General features: G+C 35.6%; 1 protein-coding gene across 2 annotated transcripts in view; it reads left to right on the top strand.

Annotated features, from left to right (window-relative positions):
* MTDH (metadherin) overlaps positions 1–19,125 on the top strand; it is a gene marked incomplete at its 5' end in the record, with an annotated part of 31,133 nt that extends 12,008 nt beyond the window's left edge. Inside the window, 9 exons of one of the 2 annotated variants that reach the window (XM_083863248.1) lie at positions 678–746; positions 3,198–3,449; positions 5,975–6,061; positions 7,856–7,954; positions 10,037–10,161; positions 10,720–10,839; positions 13,215–13,334; positions 17,242–17,398; positions 19,051–19,125. In XM_083863248.1, the coding sequence (XP_083719374.1) occupies positions 678–746; positions 3,198–3,449; positions 5,975–6,061; positions 7,856–7,954; positions 10,037–10,161; positions 10,720–10,839; positions 13,215–13,334; positions 17,242–17,398; positions 19,051–19,121 (1,100 nt within the window). In that variant the 3' untranslated portion in view covers positions 19,122–19,125. The remainder of the gene's footprint in view (positions 1–677; positions 747–3,197; positions 3,450–5,974; positions 6,062–7,855; positions 7,955–10,036; positions 10,162–10,719; positions 10,840–13,214; positions 13,335–17,241; positions 17,399–19,050) is intronic. The other variant, XM_083863249.1, reaches the window with a different exon arrangement.
* Positions 19,126–19,331: the final 206 nt, after the last annotated feature.

The following is a 19,331-nucleotide window of genomic DNA, read 5'->3' as shown; positions in this document are numbered from 1 at the left end:
CTCCTGTTTCATTAACACTCATTTGCACCTTGACTAAGTGCATAACTGTTGCCCTGAGGATTAGAGCAGTTGTTTCCTGTTGCCTTTTTTTCCCCCGTCCGTTTACACAGAGCTTCAGGAAATGGTAGTTCCAACTGTCTCTATGCACTGTTGCTAACCATAACTACTGTGACCTCTCCAGTCAGAATCCTTTATGTATCATACTTTCTTTGTATCTTATGTATCGCCTTGTACAAGACTAAAATTCAACTACTGTTCAACTACTAATTCAAAAAGAATTCAGCTGTATCTAATGTTTTCATGGTAAGGTGTAAGTTAGAAATCTTTGCAAGTCTGAAATACTTAGAGCCACTCTTTTCTTGTGAATGACAACCTGTGTTTTAGATTTATGCTCTTCATTCATTGGGAAAGTAGCTGAAGTTCTTTGAAATGTGCAGTCACTTGGTATATGGGTCCTAAGTCACTTGGAGTGCATTCTGCCTGCAACATAAACACAAATAATAAAAAATAAAGCATTTAATTTTATCCTTAAGTTTTCTGGAATTGTGTTAATTTACTGTGAGGTACTAATATATTCTTTTCTTAAAATATTAGTAATGGATTGCTACAAGATTGTTACAGCTGTTGCTATTTAAAAAAACTTCATCTAGCTTTGTTTCCTCTTACTTCTTAATCAGGTGATGCACTTCTGAATGCACAGATTAACAGTTCTAAACCTGCAAAGGGGGAGTCATCAATTCCACAAGGTAAAAAGTTCTCGTTATTGGTCATCCTAAGTAACTAGAGAAGTATTTTACAGAAGTAAAACCGGCAACTGTCTGTGTAGGATTTTGAGTTACTGATGTGGAACTTTACTGGCTCTTCTGACTATGCAAATGTTATACTTCTAAGTTAGTTATTTCTTAAGAAGTTGAGAACAGTTTCTATTACATGTAGGAATACAATTTAATATATCAAATGTTCAGACAGGTGACCTATTAAAAATTTTGTGTGCAGAGCAGTAACATTTATTTTTAAGCTTTGCTGAAAAATTCTTAATGCTAGCTTTTCAAACTAACCTACTTGTGTTCATGAATTACTTGCTTAAAGAAAACCCTGGTATTAATAACTGCAAAGAGCTCACAAGTCCTGATTATTGTTCACACTTGTTTCAGGTTGAATATGCAAGTTACTCAGTTTTTTACATTCTCCTTTGAGATGCACAAATACATTAATTTTGAAAGTTCTTACATACTTACATGTTTATAAAAAGAATATACTTGACATATGTCCTACACATAATTTAAAATATTTGACTAGTGAATCTTAACAGTTTTCTAGTAACAGATATTGCTATAATAATACTTGAAGTGAATCAGTTTGCCATAATGAAATCAAGATGGTTTTTACTTATTTATAGCCAACATTAGCTGTGTTGCTTTAATCAAAAGTAGCTAGTGTTAATAAGCAAGTCAGCAAATTAATTATTAAGCACACAGATCCAGAAAGGGAATCCTTTTCTGCTTGTTTTTGAGAGCTTTACTTCACATGCAAATTTCCTGTACTGTGGCACAGAAGGAGGGAGCTGTATTCTTCAGAGGTACCTAATGGGAGGACAGGAGACAATTGTCAAGTTTCAATAAGGGGAAATTCTGACAGGTCATGGGGAAAAAAGCTCTTCATGAGATAGTTCAAAGCATCTTTGGGCAATCAGCCTTTATGGTTTCAAGAAGTTCAGTAACATAGTGTAATTTTGCTGTGCATTGAACAGAAGGTGGGATTAGGTGACTGAGAGATCCTTTTCAATCTTAAGTTTTCTGTGATTCAGTGAGAAGTGGCTGGTCATTTAGAAGTTAAAGTGTTTGACAAGAGAGTAGTTTAATAAACAGAAAATAATCAAGCTCCTGCTTCAGGGCCTCAGCTGCCTTTTTGCAAAGTTGCAGAAAGGCTTTTCTACCAACTGCAGTTTGGTTATTGCCTCTTTGGTATTCTTTGTTGCCTTTCCCTAATATTTCATATTATGCTAGGAGGATGTTTACTGACAGGAGCAATGCTAGTGCTGTTGAGAAAGGGCAGTGGTTTTTGTACAGGAGTGGTGTCGCCTTACAGATATCTGTATTTGGAATTGATTTGTCTGAGAAAATCTAGGCACATCTCACTTAAATAATTTTGTGTCAGTGAGGCCAGCTTGAATTTGGCATGTTCATTCTGCCAGAGTTACAAGTTCATTTGAAAAATAGAATGTTTGGTCTGTATTTTTTGTTGGCATATGATACTCATGTGTGCATGAGGGTTTGGCTTACTGTTTAAGCGATACACTTGTAATATGCAAGTATTTCTTAATTGCTTGGTAGAAGAGCAATTTTTTCTGGTTTTTCCACTGCATCTATAAAAAGAGAAAGGGGATTTGATGTACAAAGCACTTCAAGAAAGGTTTGTGATATATAGGAAGTGAGGCTGGATGCACTAGCCCTTATATTTTAGAGGGACATAAATTTTAAAATCTTCTATCATGATCTTTGTCTCAGTGTACTGCTGACTTCTCAAAATATACATTAAACTTGGAGTAGCTAGTAATTTCTCATCAGGGTAGCATGTAGCAGAGACTTGCAGTGTTGTGGTCTTTTATCTTAGTGTAACATAACATATGTCACAAATTGAGCATTACTATGATTTTATCTCTTACTGTGAGGTACTCTATGGTCAGTATGATATCTATGATCTTGATAAATCCTTTGTAGTGTTTGGGAAATATTTGCTAATACTTGGTAATTTCATGTACATCCTGCTTGGAAAACTGCTGCGTGCAGTTGTGAAGCAGAAAATACTCTTTGTTTAGTGCATGGGCATTTCCACTAGTCATCCCCATGCTCTCTAAGAGAAATTAGCTGACAGTGTTTAAAGTACCTTCCCCACACTTTTTCTTACCTAGAGACACTGGTTCACCAATACATCAGCCCTATAAAGAAAGAGATGAGGAAAGAGAGTGCAGTTGGTGCTGTTTTTTCCTCCCTCTTCAAGCTAGTTGACAGATGGTGCATATCATCTGAACTGGAAAATCAGCTGAGAGCAGAGCAGCAGCCCTGTGTGTATTACACTGGTGTAACAAAGCTGCTGCTCATTCAGGAGTTTTTTATTAAGTGAATGTGCATATAAGTGATATTTTAATTCTTCACCTAGTTCTTATTTTAAGTAATACTTTTATTATTGTATTTAAGTTTCTCCAGGATTGAGTGAAAGCCATACAGTAAATGGAGGAAGCTGGAATGAGAAGTCTGTAAAAATCTCCTCACAGATTGGTGTAGGGGAGGAGAAATGGACATCTGTTCCTTCAACTGCAGCTGGGAAGAGGAAGACTGAGACATTGGCTTGGGGCCAAGACACTGGAGATGCTAATGGAAATGGAAAGGACTGGGGTGTAAGCCTGGTGGGCAGGCCCTGGAAAGAGCGATCTTTGTTCACTCCTATTGGTAAGCTATTTCCAAGAACTTGCTTCACATAAGCATTTTTACATAAATGTAGTTTTTAGTAGTGGACTTCTGAAATATTTTTATGTTCATATATTAAAAAAATCTTGATGTGGTCAAGTGAAATGTTAACAATGTCTGTTTACTGTAAGTTCTGATGGCTTAGCATCTATGTCTCTGTGTACAGTTAAGCTGGGGTTTTTGAGTTTATCTGACATAAAATTATTTCTATGAAGGAATAAGTGTTGTATATCACTTTCATAAAGTTCTGAAGGTCATTACTAAGCCATTTTAAAGTGTAATTTCTTTCAAATGATGTCTTAAAACCCAGGTTGTAAGTCTATTTTGTTGGTCCAGCATGATTAAATCAACTGTGTACAGTTTTATCAGGTTCTTTTAGGCCCCAGGCATAAAAATTGTTCACCTCTTGTCACACTTAGTGTTATACTGTTTTTGTCATTAGACTCTGATTTTTAGTGCTCAGTACAATTTTCTGCCTTTTTTTACTTGTGCTGTCCATAGTAATAATGGAGAAGAGATTTATTGATTTCTCTCTGTGCAATGATCATCAAATTAGTAAATGCTGTGGCATGGCCCTTCCTACTGTATAGTCTAAGTAATCCTCATCTCCTCTGGAAAGCAGTGTTCCTTTGTAGTCAGCAGTGCCCCTTCTGTCTTGTCGAGTCTTAACCCCAGCCAGCAGCCAAGCCCCATCCAACCGCTCACTCAGCTTTCCCACCAGCAGGATGGGGGAGACAATTGGAAGGAGAAAAGCTGGAAAACTCATGGGTTGACATAAGGACAGCTTAATAGGGAAAGCAAAACCCATGTGTGCAAACAAAGCAAGGAAATTATTCTCTACTTCCCATGAGCTGGCAGGTGCTCAGACACCTCCAGGAAAGCAGGGCTCCATCATGTGTAATGGTGACTTGTGGAGAAAAACACCGTAACTCCAAACAGCTCTCCCTTCCTCCTTTTCACCCCAGCTTTATATACTGAGCATGATGCCACATGGTAAGGAATATTCCTTTGGTCAGTTGGGGTCACCTCTCTGGGCTTTGTCTCTTCCAACTTCTTGTTGGGCAGACAAGCCCCAGCCGCCTTGCTGCCAGCAATACACAAAGTGGAGAGGGCCTTGACTCTCTCTGAGTACTGCTCAGCCACGTCCCTGTATTACAAACCCTGTTTTCAGCACAAATCCAAAACAGCCATAATCTGCAGAAGTCTAGACCTTTTATTTCTCTTTTATTTGTCTTCTTTTATTGCAATTATTTCATATATTGAAATGGAGTTCCTGAGGCTAGATCTGGTATACCCTTGGAAGCTTTACCATTGCTAAAGGAAGTAAAGGGTTTTTTCATGCTCTGTCTAGATGCGTTCTGCTGTGTATTCTAATAAGGCAGTTTGTGGTGACTGACCAGCTTTTTGTTGGTTTTGTTACCGAGGATACATCATGTCCACCAAGCTGATTTGCTTCTGGTAAAAGAAATAAGTTTGTGGGTGAAGAAGAGCAGTCTTTCATGATGGCTTGACTAATGTTTTCAACACTGGCTCTCGCAGTATTGTTGTATCCAAACTAGAATAGGTGAAAAACTGGTCAGGGATAAAGTAATGTCAGTAAGTCCTACTCTCCCTGGAGGCTGGTGACAGGGGGGATGTCACAGGGCTGTACTTAGAACTGTCCTGTTTATCACCTTTATAAGTGACTTGGAAGAAGCAATCATGTCATTCACATCCAGTTTCCAGATTACACCAAAGTGTGGGGGCAGGAATCAGGTGAAACAGCCCAGGTCAGGGATCCCATCCAGAAGGACCCAAACCTAAAGGGAGTAATAGGCCAACAGGAACCCCATGAAGTTCAGCGAGGACAAATGTCAAGTGCTGAATCTGGGTTGGAAGAAACCCTGGCTGGATATTGATTGCCTGGATTGCAGCTTTGTGGGCGAGGAGTTGTGGTGGGCACCACATTGGACATGAGCCCGCTGTAGATCCTAGCAGCAAACATCCTACCAACATTATGCTGAGATGCATTAACACAGGAGTCAGTAAACTGGGGGGTAGTGACTGTCTACTTTTTGGACAACATCTGGAATACCTGTCCAGTTTTTAGCCCCTTCTGCCCCAGTTAAGTAAATGTAATTCTAAATAAAAGCCACTAGTAGTTATTCCTGGCTATTTCTGCTTATTTTTTTTCTGCCTTACATATAATAGTCTAGTATGTCTTGCAGTAATGGGAGGAATAATAGTATGAGGCCCAAGAAACAATTGACTTCTCTTTTGTGAGAAGTTTATACATAGAAAAGCCTGTAAAGGGAAGATGATCTTGGAAAGCTTGAAAATTGTTTCAAGCTGTGTGTTCGTAAAGTCACATCTCTATCAGCATTGATTAATGCCCTCAGTTGTGTGAAACGTAATCATGGCTGGACTAGCCAGTGTTTTTCTTACTCAATTCATAATTAAATAGCTAAATTTTCAACATTGCCAGCAGTGTGTGATGTTCTTTTTATTTTTCTTCCCTTCCCCCACAGCTGCTTGGAATGTGGATGCAAGGATTAATACCTCTGAACAGAATTCTACTTCTTTCTCCTCATTTGGATTAACTCCTGGAGTTTCTGGTATGTGTGCCTTTCCAAAGATTTTTCCACTCTCTTCTACTCCACAGTGCCAAGTGTTACTAATACACATTTTCTCATTTTTCTTTGAGAATAGTACTGCAAAGAGGTGGAAGACACTTAAAAAGCTATTTTATTATGCTGAAATTTTGCAGTAAAGTAACTGTTTTAAGTTGATAATTAGAGGTAGATCAATCACAGAATATTAATAAGAAGGTTGGAACTACAGGGGCTTGGAATTAGGTGATCTTTAAGGTATGTTCTAACCCAGATAATTCTGTGAATCTGTAATTTCTTATTTAACCTTCTTGGTTTTGTGAAAAGTCTAAATAATGGGCGTAAGAGACTGCTCAGCACTGCCATGTCTCAAGCTAGAGATCTGAAGATTTCTTTCTGGGAAAGCCCATTTACCCCAGTCTTTTGGGAGGTTTGTTATTTGACGAGTGAGCTTTTTCCCATCAAGGAATCAAATCACTACTTTAAAAAAATATGTTCCATAGGCAGGATTTAAGTCTTTTCTCTGTATGACAGATGGAAATACTGAAGCTCTGAGGTTTTCTTTTTTGAAAAGTTCTGTACAAACCTGTCTTCATAATAAATCTTGTGTGTTAAACCCCTAACAAAAGTCCTACAATGATTTATTATACAATAAAGGGATGATATGTCAGGTTTTCTGCTCTTGCTTGCTTACGCCATGAGCTTGCCATGGCAGTTTTCTTTTTGGAAGTAGCTGGCCAAGTGCTTATGCACTGAGGCTGTATTTGCTTGTATTGCAGTTTACAGGCTTTTAGCTTTTGAACTCAGGCTCAGTGTCCAGCATCTTAATTGTACGGAGAGTTTTAATTAACAAAAAAAAAAAAAAACAAAACAAAACAAAACAAAAAAAAAAAAAAAAAAAAAAAAAAAAAAAAAAAAAAAAAAAGAACACCCAAGCAGCCATCTGAATCTGAGTTCAGTGTCTAAGCTAAAACTTATGAAATTTTATTAAATAAAGTAAGATGGAACACTGAGCTAAGATTCAGCTGCAAGACCACCATTTCAACTTCAAGAGAAATATGAAAAAGTGAAGTATATTAGTTTTCTTTGATGCACCTTAGCCAACAATGTTGTAATGCAAAGTGACTGCAAAAGAAATGAGAACGTCTGTGTTTCTGTCATCTGAGGTATCTTTTGCAGAGGTGTGTGTAAGACCCAGGTTCTATTCAAACTGAATTTCAGAAATTTCATCATACAGTAAAATATTATCTCATTCTTACAATTAGTTTTTGTTTACTTTTTTATGAAATGGTTCTGTTTGTTGTTTATTTTTCTGAAAACAGTTATGTTAGATGTGTAACACCTTTTATGGCTGGTGCTGGCCTCACTGTTGTTTGTCCTGCTGCTTTTATTTTCTTGAAACCTTTGCTTTAAATGAGAATTAGATTCTTAGTAATGTAGAATTTATTTGATCTGCAGTGTAATTAATGTGGTTTCTTTCTAGTGATCTTTTCTTTTAAGCTTCTCCAGGGTAACAATTTTATTACCTATAAAATTTCATTGTGTTTTTCAGTTACTCACCCTTATCTCTTTTCATGCTCTTCTTTCTCATGGCTTTATTTTGTCTTCCTTCTTCAGCTTCCTGGTTTCCTGAATATACCTCATGCACAAGAGCCTACTAGTTTTCCTGTCCCCTGCAAGTCCTTAAAATCTGACATTTTTCTTTGAGCCTTTTGTTCTTCTTTCCTACTTTGATTTGACTTCTTTCCCTAAGAAAACTTCAGGACACTTACAAGTACAATTTTATTTATTTCCTTTCAGGTTCCAACAGTGAATCAGTTTCTCAGGCTGGTACTTCTGATTTTCAGTGGGATTTAAGTCATGCTCAACCCCCTGTTGATGACGAATGGTCTGGGTTAAGTATGTTCCTCTAAAGTGCTCATTAACAAAATGTTAATTACTGTTAAAGTGTAGTTATCCATATTAGCTGCTTGTATTAGACACTGGTGGGTGTCTGAGGAAAAATCTGGAATGCTTGACTTCTGTAAGCTAATGGAGTGTTTGACAGAATTAGAAGTATTTTGATAAATTCTAGTAGAAAATGGCTAATTTTTAGGAAAAATACTTGGATATTCAAACTCAGAAATGAGAGAGCTCATGCATTTTAAGACAGAAGAATCTTTGTAATCAAACAGTCTTGCTGCAAGTGATGAGGAAAAGCTACAGCAAGTCTGCAAAATATGTATTTAGTAGATAGAATTCGAGTCAGTTTGTTTCTGCATGTTTTTACCTTCTTACTGGATAGTTAAGGTGACATCAGACTCTTGTATTTAATCTGATTTGCTTTCTCATTTAGCAAACGTTAGGAAGATCTTACATATACAGGAAGCATATGCAAGATAGAAATAACAGAAATTACTTGGGAGTTGTCGTAAAGTTGGTGTTTACTCCCCACTTTCTTCTCCCTGATTGTGAAAAAGCATAGTGCATCTAATTAGGCATTGACCTGAAGAATTGTTCTGGAAGTTGGCAAAAGCAGCCTTGCATGTTACCTTCTCTCTAAGAACAACTTACTGCAGTTAAATGACTGGAAAAGTAGAATAGATTGATGCAATCCTTGACTCCACCACTGTTGGCATGATTGCTCTGTTACCAGAAAATTTTGAAACTTATCTTTCATGTTTTACCTAGTTTAAGGATAAGGAAAGCACATTTCAGTTAATCGTTTGGAAATCATCCGTTTTACATTTTATCAAAAGCATAATTGATTCACATATCTGAGCATAGAATGTTTGTGGCTGAAGCTTCTGTTGGTAGAATTTCATCATAGTTGTTAACTAAGAGTACACTAATAGAAGTGGGCAAATGCAAGTTTAGGCCAAAGTGATACACGGGTACACCCAACTGTTGATCAGGATCAGGACAAGAAAATTAACTCTATGTACAAATATTACTAGTTTTTATTATTACTAAGAATGGATTATTTTTGTTAAGCATCAACTGAGAGGACAAGTAAATAAACTGGGAAGTGTTGAGTAATACTTTTTTTTCAAATCAGTAAATTTTGGCAGCTGAAGTAGGTGTCATTAATGTAACATTTTTATTAGGAAAGTTTGTATCTATTCTAAATATGCTAACTAATCTTAAGATATCTTAGCGTATTTTTGGCTTCATAATAGTGCCAATAAATTTAATTGGATTTATTAATGCTTTTTATTTTGACTATATTTTCAGTTGTTTAAATTGAATCCCACCTAGTTGTCAGATCAAATTTGCCTATTCTTCAATTTAGTGCAGACTGGGGGGACAAATATTTGTGATGTTAATATAAGTGAGGTGAAAATACAATCTTTTACAATGTGTTCTGTTTTAACATTGGCTTGCTGCAACTTTCTACCAAACATACAGTCTAAGGCTTAGTTCTTCCCTTCAGGTATTTTTAATTTTTATGTAACTGACCCTTTAAATCTATCATTCCATCATAAATGAATAATAATGAAATAGAGTATGGACTTAAGAGTCTTAGGGGAAAAAAGATTATTAAAAATGTCAGTGTTATAAGATGACTTTTGAATCAGTAAGATTTATAGTTTCAGATATATCAGTTGTAAAGGAATCTTACTAAGGTAAGAATGATCAGTATTACAGTTCATCCTAATTTTTTCACAGGCTAGAAAGAAAATACAGAGAACAGCTTAAGATAAAAACCAACTTTTAAATTTGTTCCTCTTCACATAGTTTAAAAACATATCTTGAAGCAACTGCATCTAGCTAGCTGCTGCTGTGATTAGGCTCTGTAAAATAACTGTCATACTCATTACTTTAAAAAGTCCTCCACTTATCAAGAAGTCTTTACTTTTTTTTCAGAAATACAGGAAATTGCTATTTGTACCTTGATATCAAGAAGTGAATATATGTGTAGGGTTTTTTTCATTTTTAAACTGGAAATGAGCACCTGTAGAGTAAGACAATATTCCTGAAAAAACCTTTTCGTCTTTGTAGATGGACTTTCTTCAGCTGATCCAAGCTCTGATTGGAATGCACCAGTAGAAGAGTGGGGAAACTGGGTAGATGAAGAAAAAGTTGCTTCTGTTCCTCAGCGTGAAGAGAGAGCTGATACTCAGAAGGTAAAAGGTGGTATTTTCTCCTTAGCTCCAAGACTTTGTCCTTACCACTGCCATTTCCTAAAGTAACTTAAAGGGTAATGATAAAGATAATCTCTCGTCATGGTTACACTGATAAGAGTAGCACAACTGTGTTTGCTCTGTGCACAGAGAAGGAAAACACTGAATGTTATGGAGAAGAAAGAAATCACTTAGCTCCATGTTAAACCTTTCTGCCTTGCCATAATTATAAGGACTACATTATCCATAGATACTGGGAGGGTTTAGAGCTGTTTTTATCAATACTTCTTTACAATATTTAATTGTCAAGTATAAAAAACAGCATTTCCATGCCACTAGTGCCTCATGGTCTGTTGCATTTTCCATTCCCAACTCCTCTACCTGTATTACCAGATAGCATGTAAAGAATGTGGTCTTCCTAGAATGAACTGAACAGATAAGAACTGTGTTCATTTCCACGAGAATACACAATTTCTTAAAGCTATTAATTTATGTTTAGACTACAGAAGGTGTGTTTCATTGTCATTTTAAATGCTAAATACCTTCTGTTCCCGTACAAAGATTTCAGATAATGAAAGGGAAAAAGCAGAGCCAAATCTTCAGAGTTCTACAAGTGGCAAATCCAAGAAAAAGAAGAAGAAAAAGAAGAAGCAGGGTGAAGAAGCTAACTCTCCTGCACAGGTAAAATCTGGATGGTTTAAAAGGCAATTGCAAAGAAATCACAAAGCTGCCTTATCTTTGGATATTAGCATCTTGAACAAAAATTATTTTTGGGAAATTAATTCCTTTATGGGATTGGATTGTCTACAATTGTTTCTCAAAAGTTAAAGTAATTCTTATTTTACTGGTATTTCCTTAGTTTGTTGTATTCACAGGTTGAATGTGGGATAATTAGTAGTTTTGCTGGACTTACGAAAAGCAGAAAATACATGGAAAGTATTTATCCTGAATTACTTCTTTTCTATCAAATCTGGATTCTGTACTGTAGGGGTGCTTCCAGGTGGAATTGTCCTCTGCATGGGAAGCCTTCTCCACATGTCCTTTGAAAGACAGCTGCTTTGGTGAATATAGCTAGTTAGGAGAATGAAAGAAATTGAAGTTTTCTCTTAAGCTGTCTTCAAGTACAGTTGTGTGAGAATATAAGGGTTTTCTGAAGTACTGTTTTGATTTATGTGAAATGGTAAGTGCTAATGTTTTGAACTCAATTGGTGGAGCTATTCTGTGAGTCAGATTTCAGTGAGGGAAAGAATATTTTCAATTTGAGGATGAGAATGGTTGGAGTTTTCTGTGTTACTTAAATAGCTTTTGAAGAATTGCATTGAAACAGATTTGTAAAAATAGGAAAAGCAGATTGCACTTTACATGGCAATTGAATCATGTTTGAATAGATGAAACAAGTAGTTTCCTAATGGGAGAAAGCTTTTAATAGCTCATGATCAGAATGCATCCTGCTTGTGTTTATTGTGACAGCCGTTCATTTACATTCTTTACAAAATGACCAATGTTCAGGGGAATCTGACTAGATGAATTAAAGAAGGAAAGCAAAAACTTCAGTCATACTTGCTTTGCATTTGCTTTTATGATTATCACATATTCAGTTTATTTAAAAGTTCTAAAACATTAAGTTCCTGTTATATGAAATTTTAGTTTCAAGTTGTCTGTGTGGAGGTGGAACTAGTGTTGATTTCCCTTGTTTCTTTTGAGGTGAATTCAGTCTGGGTGCACGACGGCTGCAGCTTTTTTTTAATTGAAATCTGTTCTGATCCCTGCTATCACCCTAAGTTTAAGTCAAGATTAATAGGTTATGATTAACAGGTGCTTATGAGTGTCCTACGTGATTCTTAAGGTCAGTGAGGGCATTCTGAATTTTTTTCCATTGCTTGTGAGGTGTCTTTTTAAAAAATTACATTTGTCAAATAGAGTCCTGCTTTCTATATTAACATAATCAGATTTATTATTCTACTCATTGATCTCCAACCATTCCAATTTTGTTACTTTTTCTTTCAGTCAATCAGTCTATGAAGGCATCAGTTTACAGATAAGAACTTACCTGTATTAAATTTTTATGTAGAAGTGGGAATTTTGCTTGATAGGAGCAGACTGATTTGCTAATACATCACAGAAGCTACCCTTGTTATAACAATTTAGTAATTTAACTTGCCAGTCCTACTTCAAGCTCACTTAAAATTTGTATTTTATCCTCTGAAAATGGAACACATTCATTTAAAGCATTTTCATCTTTCTCACTGATTGTACTTGAATGTTCACACTCGTTTGTTGACTTCAATGTTTGTCAAGGCAGTAGAAGGTAACTGAAGAGCTTGGAGTAAGCCATTCCTTCCTGTCAGGAATCAACAGGCTTAGGCTGTGACTGCATTTTCATAAGGAAATGAGTGAAGGAACAGTGTTTCCAGTTTAAACTCAGAGACCTCTTCACAACCACAGGATTCTTCTAGTGCCATTAACAAGTGTAACTACTCTAATTCCACATTTAAAATGAAAACTTTTCACTTTAGATCTTCTAAGGAGTAAAGGTTGAGACTCTTGGATACTTGGGATATATTTTCAATTTCTATACTGAGGTTTACTTCACAGGCAAACTAAACTGGGTTGCAAAGATATTAAAGCATAATAAGGATAGAAAACTATACAGCTTGCATTTTAAAACTTGTAATAAAGCACAGAACCGAGAGCAGTCAAGATACTTTTGCAAAGTGTTTCGAGTAAATTAATTTTAATTTCACATTCTTATAATTTAACAGGACTGTGAAGTGCAACTCTTTGAGATTGGGATTTTTGTTAGTAAATTACTTGAAGCATCCTGCTTTCTAGGCTTCATTGGATTCTATGACCATTTTTTTATTACGTTGTTCTCTACATTTTGAGTGTTGGCATAAGCTAGTGTGAGCCCACTACTTCAATTACTCTTTTTGATAGATTTTCTGAGTCATAGAAGCTGATTATGGTGACAAAACTCATTCACAGGGGAGAAGAGTCAGAACTTGACTACAAACGTGGGCTCTTCTTTTTTTCCCCTCCCACTCCCCTTTTTGTAGGATGCTGAAGAACTGGATAGAGAAGCTGGAGAGCAATTTCAGGCGGATACCTCAAAAGTTCAAGCACAGCAGGAAAGAGCTTTTTCTTTGAAGACCATAAGTACTAGTGAACCAGCTAAGGTACGGATGCAAAATTTGATTTATGTTACAATTTGATTTGAAGTACCCAAGTAATATGACACATTAATTTGTGTAGATAAGGTTACAGTAAGAATACTGTTTCAGGCTGTATGTTTATGAATATAAAGGTAATTGAACAGTTAATTTTAGGTAGAGGTCAGCTACGAGTTTTAAAAAGTATTTCTACGAGGAAAAGCAATATCCTTCAAATCAGTAGTCACTTTCTTAACTCTCAAGTTACTTTCTTGTTTGAATATTCAAGCAATGGTTTAAAACTTGGAAATGCAGAAACCTAAGAACTAATAGGTCTGAGCACAATACTAGTGGCATATTCTATTGTTACCTTGCAACAGAATTAAGTATTACTAACTTCATGTATTCTGACTTAAATGCAGTCTAAAGTTGATTTTTGATAGCTGTACTGAACTTAATGACTGAATAAGAAAAGGTTTTATTTGAACCAATTCACAGACTGTTTGCTTCTGTTCACAGTTGAAACATATTCTAGGGAATACAAATTCTCTTTCAATCTTTCTCCAAATAGCAGCTTTCTTAGATACTGCTACCCTATGAGTCATCACATTCTAGGAGGGTGTAAAATATGTAATATTTCTAGTGGCTTTGATTTTTGGTTTTTATTTCTATAAAGAGTGAACAACACTAGTGACACGGCAGTTTGATACGAGAGAGTATATGTGAGAATACCGAGTTTTAATTTTTAATTGCTAAGCATTAGTTTCATAAAATTAATGAGGTATTATGAGTCAAATTAAAACATTAGAATGAAATGTTTTACAAAAGGCTGCAAGTCACCAAATAAAAAGTACAGAAGTATGTTTTTGGTTGAAAATGTCTTGAAAAGCACATTCAGACATACTTAAGGCTTACTCTAAATACCCTACATCTAAGTAGAGCTTTACTAGAGTTACTTACTACAACTGATTAGTTTAGTTCAGTTCAACCTTTAATCAAGGCTGGCAACAGCTGCCTGTTCTATCTGACTAGTGTATTGTAGGGTTTTGTGGTGGTTTTTTTTTAAGCTGTACCTGAAAAGACATCTGCCTGTGTATGCAAGTGGGTTTATTCCTGGAAGTGTGAGATTTTGTTTTATTTTAGAGGCTTTTGTTGAAAATGTGTAGACAGAAAACTTGGATTGTGGCATCAAGGTGGCAGGTTTTTGATTTCTAGAAAAAGGCATAATAGTGCATCCTGGAAGACTGTAGCTTCTGCTGTTCAGAAATCTAAATGGATTTGAAAAGTATCTGCAGTTATTTTTTTCCCCACAAGCTGTCAGTGCTGCCAAAATACAAGCCCAGTTTCAGTGGACTTTGCTCAGTGCTTCACTGTTTATAATCACACCCAACTTCCTAGGTGATGGCATCAGCATCACATGTAGACCTGCACTGCAGTTTTTGAGGGGCTTGAGGGCTTCCCTTACTCATGAGTCTTAAATTGTCTGTTCATATATGTGTCTACATGTAGCTGTTTAAGTGGTAACTGTGAAACAAGACAAGTTCTGTATGAAACTTTGTGTGGGGGCACAGGACAAACTAAATTATTACTGACGTCCTCTGGAACTGGAGTTGATAAAGGACAACTTGTGAATTGTTGTATCTGACATGCAAATGGTCTGACAGTCTGTATCAACTCTCCTTGACATCAGATTTGGCTTCATTGTGATTTCACACACACAAAGATGCCTTCCAATATTGTTTGATTTGGCTATGGTAGAAAGTTTTAGAAACTGTCTGTGACTGATCTGTGAAGTGGATGACTTGAGTCTCCAAGGTAGGTAGTTTAGTTAGTTTTAAGCAAATGCTCCAAAACATGAGAATGAAGTATAGGGAAAAATAAACTGAGTATAAACAAGTTATTCAGGATATCCTCAGAAACATCAGAAACAGCTGAATGGTGAATGTTGTGTTTCACATCACAGTATCTGGTCATGGTATTTCCCCCATGCTATACATTGGGGGCTGCATTGAAAGCTTTTGCATTTTATCAGCAGGCACAAGTGTAGATAAGTGAAGAGAGATACTTGGAGAAAGAAGTAACAGTTTGACAAGTCACTACCTCATTATTGAATCATAGAATTATGCATATAACTATTTATAGTTATGTTTTATATATATATATATAGTTATTTATATATGTCAACCCAGGACAATTATCAAATAGGCTTTACTTGTTGTTTCAGGCCTTCTTTCTGAATTAGCAGAGAATATCCTAGCAAAGAGTAGTACTCATTTTTTAATGTTTTCATCACTACCCACTTTCCTGTATCCAAAATTCAGACAAGTATTTGGAAAAATGTCCAGATAGTGCTGTATGTATTTGTATCATTACATTTGCAGTAATACTGCATGCTGTGACACTCAAGCTGCGACATGTTTCGTAGTCAACCTCAGACAGCTGAGCTATTAAAGTCTTAATTGAGTTGCTTTACCTGCTGGTCAAGTGTGACTGTCCTAAGAAAACTGTGATACCAATAGTTACCTGAATTGATTACCTTGTACTAGAAGTTTTATATCCTCCTTCTATTTTAGAAATCACAGTTTGTTAAGTTCATTTATTTATGTAGCTGATGATTGCTCACTATTAGAATTGCTAACAACATTAGAATTAGCTAAAATTGGAATTCCTGTAGGATGAGAGTTCATTTTATCAGCTTGGTTGATGTATAAAAAATATTCAAGATTACTACTTTTTCAGTAAATTGAGAGAAATAGTGCAATTATGGATATAAAAAAAACTTGTTTCAGTTGATGTGTAAGAGCACAGCAAACAATTCATGAAAGGTTAGAGAACTGCTATATTTCAAATCATGAAATATAATTATGTGTTGAGTTTTTTCAATTAAAGCTGTTTAATTTCTTGCTTAGTTTGATACAATTAAAAAAGAATTTTGTATCTTTTTGCTCTCTTGACTGTTCTGACTCATTTTTAAGAGATGCTTACATTATAGTGATGGAAGCAGTACAAACTGGTGGCTATAACATAGGATCTGTACATCTGCATCCAGGGATGTAGACTTCACTATTTGGTTTTCACAGTTCCAGGTCTCGGCTGTTGTAACACAACTACAGTTATGATTTCTTAATAACATCTTAAAGTTTGGGGTTTATTGCTTGGCTGAGACACTGTGTTCTAATACGTTCTTTTTTGAAGCCTTTTGTCTTTTGGTGATTTGCTGTGGGATCTTACTTTTTTATGTTCTGACTTTCCTATTGGAATGTCAAAGTGGATTTTTTTTCTGTTTTGCTGTAATTTTAATTACAGTAAGTGCTACACACTAGGGTGCAGTTACATTTTGTCTCTGTAGTGGGAACCTTCAGAACTAGATGATTAAAAGAAAAGAAAAATACTACAAATACCTTTTACTTGGCAGTTATTTCTGCAGTGAGTTCCACTGAAATACTTGCTGACTGCTCTCACCAGTGTTTGTTATTCTATAAGCATACAGTGTTTTGAGCAGTTAATAGGAATGACTGAAGATGCTTTTTGTTTGTTTGGGGTGTGAGTTACATATTTGGTCCTGTTTAACTTGCCTGCTTACCTTGCAACCAAATGCATATGTGTAACTGTTTTACATCTCCAAGTATTCTAGAAACTGTTTAGGGTCTTGGTGATTTATAGACTGGCCTCCTTTTCTTTGCATGTGCTGTGTTTTAAGAATTAGCATCGTTTATCTTTGCTTGTATTCAATTAAAACTTCTGGCACTAGATGGCAGTCATAGTATTACAGCCTCAATTTAAAATTTGTAAGGATTTTAATATTGGCTTAATTTTTCAATGCCATCTTCTCAGCAGCTGCTAAGTATACTGCCAAAATAACACCATATAAGAGTTCTTACTTTCATATTACTCAAAAAACTTTTGGAAACTTTTGTTTTTGTTTCTCAAATAGTCTGAGGAGGCTCCTTTGCTTGCTGTTTCTACTGAGCCATCTGTAATTGTATCAGAGAGCAATTCTGACAAGATCGCTTCCCAAGTGCCACAGATGCTGCAAGAGACAGATGTTTCTAGTCCCCATATTAAGCAAAACAGTGTGCCTGCTCCACAGAGTAAGTATCTCTCAGTGCAGTTTATTTGTTTGAAGTTAGGATGTACTTTTTCCCCATAGAGTGTAGACAGAATGCTTTGCCCTGGGGTTTGATTTAAAAGTGCCATATCAGGTCATTGTGTGTCTTATTTATACATCTTGCCATATTTTTAACTTCCTTAAAGTTAAAGGCACCTTGATATATTTTCATTGTGAGGAAAAATTGGCTTCATATGCTTGGATGACTGGAAATGTCTGTTGGGCTTGTCCAGTCCTTAGCAGACATTTGGATGTACTCCTCTCCATTGGGACTGGAGCTCTGTGCTGTGACTAAGGAGTTCTGCCAACACTGTTTCAGAGGGCTGCTTGCAAGTCTTCAGTGGAGAACAGATGGTTACTGACATTGCAGTTGACAGAATATTTAACTACCAGAAATTTGGGAAAAAAATACAAATAATTCAATTTTCAGCCTCCTGAAGCCTTCTTATTTCTCAATTTAGCTCATTAACATTTTTTTCTATATGCTCCCATGTAATCATAGGGGGAAACAGTTTCTTATTTGGGAGTAGAAAGATATTGGGTGGGGTTTTCTTTGTAGTCTAACAGCACATACATGAGGCTTAATTGCTGCATGTATATTGTTTTTTGAAAATAATGCTGTGCCCAGAAACATCAAATGTACCCTCTGTTGTACCTGACAAAAGTGTTCATACTCACAAGCACTGGAATACTTGACAAAAGTACTCAAACAGGAAATTAAGAAGGGAAGTGAGGATGTGAAAGGTATTGCTTGGAGAAAAAAAAAAAAAAAGTTGTTTTGATTCAGATTCTTTAATAAAATTAATAAATACTCACAATCCGTAATTAGTTGCTGGCTAAGTGTTGAAATACTAAATGAGTTTTTAATGACTGCAGAAGAAACAGGATAACTTTATAATTACAAAATCTCATTCAGCAGCATGAATTGGCTTCTTGGTTCTGAATACATGAAACAATGGAATATTTCAAGTCAAAGTATCAACTTAGAACTTCTTGTTCTGGTTCTATAATATGAAATCTTGGTTGATAGATTCATGCCTCCGCAACTGGAAGAACATCTTAGGTTCAGTATGTACAATAATTAACCTTTTTTACCACTTTTGGCAGAACCTTTTTTACCACTTTTGGCAGCCAGCATGTTTTAAGGCAGTCTGTTTTACTAAGAACATTGTGCTTGTGTATTGGATTGTGGATTCCATGTAACCACATCTTTACATAGTTCAATACTTCTAAAAATAGTCTTCTGACATGTCACATATGTCATGGTTAAGAGCAGTGTAATCTGGTAAAAGTGAGCATTTAATGTCAATTTTGTAGACGTACATTATTTCTAGTAGGCCAGAAAATAACAATGACTGTACTGTAAATAAGACATTTGCAAAATTAATTACCTTTGATGTGTAACACTCTAAGTATTTGTGGGGTAAAAAAGTGAAATTGGCAAGAATTGCTTTAGATGCATTTCAAATTATTTTCATTTGAAGCAGGTGAATAAATCTTCCAGTTCATTGATCTGAATCACTTCCTAATAATACAGTGTGTATTATCCAGGATTTTAAAAGCCAATGCTGTATAAATAATATATAATTAATATATATAACCTATAATAAACTATAATTATGTTTTGTTTTTTAGCAAAGTCTGAAGAAAGCTGGGAATCTCCCAAACAAGTTAAAAAGAAGAAAAAAGCAAGAAGGGAAACGTGAACTTCCAGAGATGGACATGTGTTGCTGAATATTGTCATGAACATTATGCTGTTTATGCAATAATTTGTGAACATGTACAGAATTTTATATAAATTTCAAACAATTTTTAAAAACAGAACTGCTGTGAACACAAACATCTTTAAAAAGGAATCAATTGAAAGTAACTTTATGATATAGCAAACAGAACATGCTACATTTGAAAGACATTCT

This window comes from Zosterops lateralis (assembly GCF_965231275.1).
Source record: "Zosterops lateralis genome assembly, chromosome: 1".
Taxonomy (NCBI): domain Eukaryota; kingdom Metazoa; phylum Chordata; class Aves; order Passeriformes; family Zosteropidae; genus Zosterops; species Zosterops lateralis.
The sequence above is the reverse complement of the archived record's forward strand: the minus strand, read 5'-3'. Positions and strand labels throughout refer to the sequence as shown.